At 47.9% G+C, this 6,177-nt stretch overlaps 1 protein-coding gene across 1 annotated transcript; it reads right to left on the bottom strand.

Annotated features, from left to right (window-relative positions):
• Positions 1–857: 857 nt before the first annotated feature.
• Positions 858–5,049, bottom strand: EDN1 (endothelin 1). Its single transcript, XM_066324605.1, has 5 exons — positions 4,738–5,049; positions 4,426–4,564; positions 3,287–3,445; positions 2,901–3,008; positions 858–2,141 (listed from the first exon to the last, which is right to left on the bottom strand). The coding sequence occupies exons 1-5, from the start codon at positions 4,799–4,801 to the stop codon at positions 2,003–2,005; spliced, it is 609 nt and encodes a 202-aa protein (XP_066180702.1). The 5' UTR covers positions 4,802–5,049; the 3' UTR covers positions 858–2,002.
• Positions 5,050–6,177: the final 1,128 nt, after the last annotated feature.

The raw sequence follows: 6,177 nt of genomic DNA on the forward strand, positions 1-6,177 counted from the left end.
CCTGTCAGACCAGGGTTGCCAGCAATGGCATTTCCCCACTGAATTACTGCTCCAAAACGTAGTAGAGCAGTGTGAAGGGAACATGATATGAGCCTGACTGTCAATATTATGAATATTGACAGAAAATCCAGAACCATTTCTGAAATTTTCAGTGGTGGCTACTTCAGTGATCAGGTCACACTCCTTGCATTGCATTTCCTTGTTAAGTTCTGTTTTTTAAAAAAAAAACCCAAACCACTCGGTTTTATCCTTCGATTACCTCCTATGCTTCCCCCCCATCCACCCCCATAGGACCAGAGATTATTAAATTAATTTATTTGCTTAAGCATCTAGGTATAACCATTTAAAGCCGATATTTTGGAAAGATGTAAAAAAAATTAACTATTGATCCAGATCTTTCCTGAGCTTGGGCCCCACTGAGGTTCCATTGAGATCTCCATCTTTACCTTTCACAGAATGGGCTGAAATTTTTGGTATAGCTTGGTAATAAGTAACATTGCCTAGTTCAATACAGCCCACAAGTTTTCCAGTATGTGTATTTTTCCCTCTAGTTCATCTATATCCAAATCCTTAACGCCCATATTTTAATGCTACAGTGCACCTACATCAGACATGTGAGAAGACTGCTCCAGGATAAATTAATTAGTCCAGTTTAGAGTTTGTCATGAAGATTTGATTAGTAACCTTGCAGCTAGAAGAAGTGTCACCAGCTGTCTCACATCTAGCACAAACTTTGCTGTGATCTGGCTTATCTGACAGAAAGGCAATCGTGCACACGCTTCACCTGGGTCACCTTTGGATGAGGGGCAATCTATCTCCATGACCATGGAGCCACAGAGTAAGGAAAAACAAGCCAATACAGTAATTAAAAATATTTATTTCTGAAGATATTTACCTTGATAGGCATAAAGCATTTCCCAATTTCATACAGAAATACATAAAACATGCATAGACCAATATGGCCTACTTCAATGTGTATTCAACATGGTAAATATAATGAAGAACTTGTGTGAATATAAATACAAGACACAAAAATAAGCACATAAGATTCAACTTGTCTGCAAATTCAACAATGTGAACAAATTCACTGCTATAAACATTCACCCAATATTAGCCTTTTCACTTAATTCAAAACAACCCTTTGTCTCAATGCATTTCCACCAAACAAGGCCCTGAATAAAATCTTGCAACAGCCTCTGGTACATCCCCACTTCAGTGCATTTTTGGTAGCATGTAAGACACAACAACCTCTATTATTAGAACTTCAGTTGGCCAAATATCCTTGTTATGGGAAACTTAATAGTGTCCTCTAACTTTTATTTTATGTTGAAGGGTCCCTTGGTATCCAAAGCCAAAGGACATTGACTATGCAAACAATCAGAGTGCCTAACCCACATTCAGATAACTCTGGTTGTACAAGTAAACTAGACTTCTGAAAAAAGGCAAAGGGTTGCAGCTGATTAGTAAAGGCAATAACAAGGTGTAAAAATACTCTAGCAGGAGTGCAACAAACAGTATGCGAGGTAGACATGTATATATGCAGTAAGTCCTGATTAAAGTAGCACTGTGGCTTTCATTTTTGCATTTTAATCAAAAGGTAGAGTCCTTTGAAGTTTGTACACTCAGATCTTGCTTTCTGTCTTTGCTAAGCACATCTGTGAGGTCTTCCTTGCGAGATGCTTTTGATGTAGACCCCAAAAGCTGCTCAATCGATGGGTAACATTCCAGAAGTAGTATTCAAATGTTTCTTCAGACAGATGGCTTTTCATGTATGTTACTGCAGATTTCCCTTCAGCCCTTCTACCCGTCCACCTGACTTCCAAAATGATAAAATCCTTTGTCTTTATATCTCCAAATACAGGACTTCCTCAGCATTTTGCTCCGCTGTGCAAACACTTGGACAGAAGGGCCCTTTGCCATCATGGAATGTTGGAGTCAAGGCAGATTTTTCATGATGCTTTGTCAGCAAACGTTGTGGAGAAAGATTCAGGTGATCTTCCCACTAGGATGCTTTCAGGCTTTCCCGGACGCTTTGCCTTTTGTTCGCCCTGTTGTGTTTGAGCTTTCGCCCTTTCTGGAGCTCAGCCTTCAGCTTTGCGATATGGAAGGAAGCTTTGATGCTGTTACCAATGGCTTCCAGCCTGCAAAACCAAGAAATGTACATTCAGCGCTGTGACAATGAAGACGCATCTCCAGTGTGAGAAAAAACTTAGTTTTGGCTTACATAAACCTCAGTCTAGATTTCTACCACGAGATCCTAATAAACTGCTGTTTGCAGCACCTCTCTCAGAATTAGGATATCTTAAGATACTTGAAATGTTGTATTCATGATTTCAATGGAAACATTAAATTAAAATATTCATTCAAACACAGATGCCCTAGACTTCCTTAAGTAGCCAGTCAGGAGGTCTCCAGTGGTTCTTTTTGTTTTATCTGTGTTGTTTCTTTTAGGTAAACCTGATCCTACTTCCACTGAACGCGTGCATTTTTTCAAGTAAGTAAGCAAGCCCCACTTTCAAAAGATGATTGAAGACTTCCAGGGCCTAAGTCTCATTCAATACCATCAGGTTGCCTGCTCCTGTAAGTCCTGTTCTGCTTGTAAAAGTAGCACTAAAGAGTCCCCTTTAGTACAGGCAAACTTCTGTATTCCGTACTTTTCCATGGGAATATGGCTGAGCACTGAATGCAAGCAGAGGGCAGACAGCGGGCTGAGCTCAGCCCCCGCGTCCTCACAAGCTAAAAACCCAGAGCAAGAAGAAAAGCCCTCAAAATATCCTCACTGATTCCTCCATAACTCTCAAGCTGAAACCACCAGCTAAAGCCAGGATGACCCGAAGGCAGGTGAACTGTGCTCTCTATTGCTGCTCCAGGGAACTACAACAGGATGAGAAGAAACTCACCGCTTCATTTTCTTGCTGTCAACAAGCTGTTGGTTCACACATTTGGGTCCAATGCAATTGCCAGCTTTGATGCGGTGCCGTGGGGTTTTCTCCACTGTGGACTGAGCCCTGTTAAAAGGGAAAAGGTGCTGCTGTTAAAAAAACAAAAAAAAGTGCCAAGTCTGCAGTCCACAAGGTGAGGCATCTCATCAACCACTTCTCAAGGCATGTAATAAGCAATCTTTCTGGGCCAAGCCATGGTATGCATCATAGCAGTGTGAGCACTCAGGTAGGAGGCAAGGCTTTGGGGAGAGGATTCGCCCAGCAAGTGCCAAAATGAGTAAGTGCACCACAATCCATCCCTTTCACATGCATTGCCTTTTAAAGAGTAGCAACAAGAGACGCACCAGAGATCTTTGCCTGCCTGGCAGAAGTTCAGACATTTCTTGTCCTTCTGGTTGGCACAATGGCATCTGCTGCCTGGTTCAGCGAGCGTCTCCGGCACCATGTCCTTCAGCGATCTTCTGGGTCGAGAAGGGCCTCCGAGACCATATGGAACAGTCTTCCTACGATCAAAGAGACAACATGAAAGTCATTCAAATAATTCTGTGGCTTCAAAACACTGTGGGGTATTTTGGGCGCATTCCTATCAATGGCACCGATTGCACGAGTAAAGGTTGTGGGATTGGGAATGCCTCCTTAGTCACAGTTTCTATCCAAATGCTTCTGATGATCCTGCAACATATTCATTAGCATGGCTACTGAGAAGGATAATGACCTTTTAATGGTGATTTCACAAGGCTGTTGTGCCTCCCTGTGCAATAGAAAGCAATAAAACCTCATCTCTTTGAACTTTGGCTACTGCCAACATTGAAAGAAGCAGTAAAAGTGAAGAACAGATCTTTTCTCTGAGGAAACACAGCAGCAGAAGAAATCACCAGAGTAAGTGTTTGCAGCCTTAGGTGAGCCTCCACCTCACTACTTTTTGGTGAGGAGAGCGTAGAAACGGATACTGTGCCTAATCCTATTAACACGTGGGACGCATAAATTTGGAGCAGAGAGCAGTAAAAGGCAGCTAGAGCAACCCGGTGCCAAGGTATTCCTTCCAACCTTGTAACTCGTCAGAAAGAAAACCGCTCACATTCAGGCTGGCAAAATCATGCCTTTGGCATATTGTCTGCTTCTGATTCATTGTGAAAAATATCCTGAAGCCTCTGCTGAGCAGCACCCGAAGGAAATACTGCTGCCCAGATTTTGGGAAGGCAGGTGTGTTAGGGCTATTAAGAGCTATCTGCCCGATCTAGGTGGCCAAATCCTGCTTACTTTCTTCTGGCGAACAGTCTCATTGCTAAACGTGTCAGAAAAGTAGGAGCAGGAAGGTAAAGCAGTAGGACAACCTGTGCAAACAACTATCCCTTCCTCCCCTTCCCATCCCTGCAGGGGGGTTGTGGTTCTTAATTTTCGCCTTCACACCTCCCTCCCTTTCTTCCTAACCAAAGCGGAGCCCGGCACTGGGGGACCGCCGAAAGCCCTCCACTCCACTCACTCGGGGGTGTTGATCCAGATGATGTCGAGGTGGCAGAAGTAGACGCACTCCTCGTCCATCAGCGAGGAGCAGGAGCAGCGCCGGGCGCGGCGGTGCGCGGCGGCGGGGGGCGGCGCGGCGTCCACCTCGGCTCCGGGGGCTGCGGGAGGGAGCGGCAGAGCTCAGCACCGGCGGCCAGGCAAGGCAAGGCACCCGCGCATCCCCTCCCGCCTCATCCCTCGGGCAGCCCTCCCCGGAGCCCCGGCTGCGACCCCGCAGCCCCCCGCGGGGCCGGCCCCGGGCGGAGGCGAGCGGCAGCGGACCGGCACCTACCTGCCGGCAGCAGCCCCGGGCACAGCACGAAGAGCAGCGAGACGATCATGTGGCAATAATCCATAGCGGGCGGCTGGGAGAAGTGAGGGGTAAAACAGGGTAAAAATTAATAAAAGGCGAGGCAAAAGCGGAGAAAGTGTCTCCCGGCGTGGGGACGGAGCGCCGTGGCGGGTGCCCTGCGTGGCGCGGCTCGGTGCGCCCCGGCGCGTCTGGCTGGCGCGGCGGTCCCCGGCGCCCTTTTATAGCGAACCCCCATGGAGCGGGTAAACAGCCCCGGCGCTATTTTATCCCGAGACAATGTTATTCTCCTATTAGTCACCGCGCGGCAACGTGCGGGCCGAGATAAGGCCGGGGCTGGAAAGGAAATCGCCTGCAAACTTCAAGAGCGGGGGGCGGCGGCGGCGGCGGGGGGGCCCGGGGCGGGGAGGGGCCCGCCCAGCGCCGCCAGGGGGCGCCCTGCCCGCGCGTCCCACCTGAGGGCGGCTCTGGGATCCAGGAATCCAGAAATCCAGGGATTCAGGGGTTCAGGGTTTCAGGAATTCAGGGATTCAAGGTTCACCGCTCCGAGGCTTCAGGACTCGGGGCTCTGGGCTCCACCTGCTGCTCCTGCTACTGCCTTGGGGAGAGTCCAGCAGTGGGACACGGGGGTCCCCTCAAGCGGGATGATGGATGCCTGACTGCCCCGGACCCTGCTCCCCTCAGAGCCTGCCAGGTGGGCTCTGGGGTCTCAGGAGGTTTGGGTTTGGCAACAGCGGTGGAGCACTGACAACAATATATATTTTGTTATATACCCTTTCCTGCCATGGTAAGGAAAGGTGCTAAACAACACAGTGTGTTTAAGGTGTGAGCAGGTGTGTCAAGCCAGGTAGAGAGGGAAGGTCTGTGCCTACCCTTCGCCTTTGGCTCTTACCGCTAATTTTGGCAAGGTCTTTTTTTCTGGCATGTTTGTGGTTTTAGCCTTCTGTCAAGGAGCAGGGTCAGTGTGTAAGCTGGGCACTTGTGGAGCGGCTGCAGCAGTGCCATCGCACATATAGACATGCATGGAATCCACTGAGCTCCCAACTGAGGGAGACAGCCCCTGACTATAAACTTAAGTAAACTCAAAATGCCTGTGATCCGCCGTGGAGCCGTCGTGCTGCAAAGCGTGCCAGTTTCACCTATGATAAATAGATAAGACTCCCTTGGTATTTGTGGTATTTCCGTGCACTGTGCTGTAATAATAGAAATGACCTTGGATATCACAAAGAGCGAGACTGTTAAGTGCAAGTTGCATTGTGGTCTGGCAGGTGAATAGCCAGTTTTTTAAAGTATCAAATGATACTGTGCCACTGTATCATAGCGGACAGACCGTCTGCACCCGTGCTGAGTCAGAATAAAGGTCCATTTAGCTGGTATCCTCTCTGCCACAATGGCTGTTAGCAGATGGTATGAGAAGGAGTA

This window comes from Sylvia atricapilla, chromosome 1 (genome assembly GCF_009819655.1).
Source record: "Sylvia atricapilla isolate bSylAtr1 chromosome 1, bSylAtr1.pri, whole genome shotgun sequence".
Lineage (NCBI taxonomy): Eukaryota > Metazoa > Chordata > Aves > Passeriformes > Sylviidae > Sylvia > Sylvia atricapilla.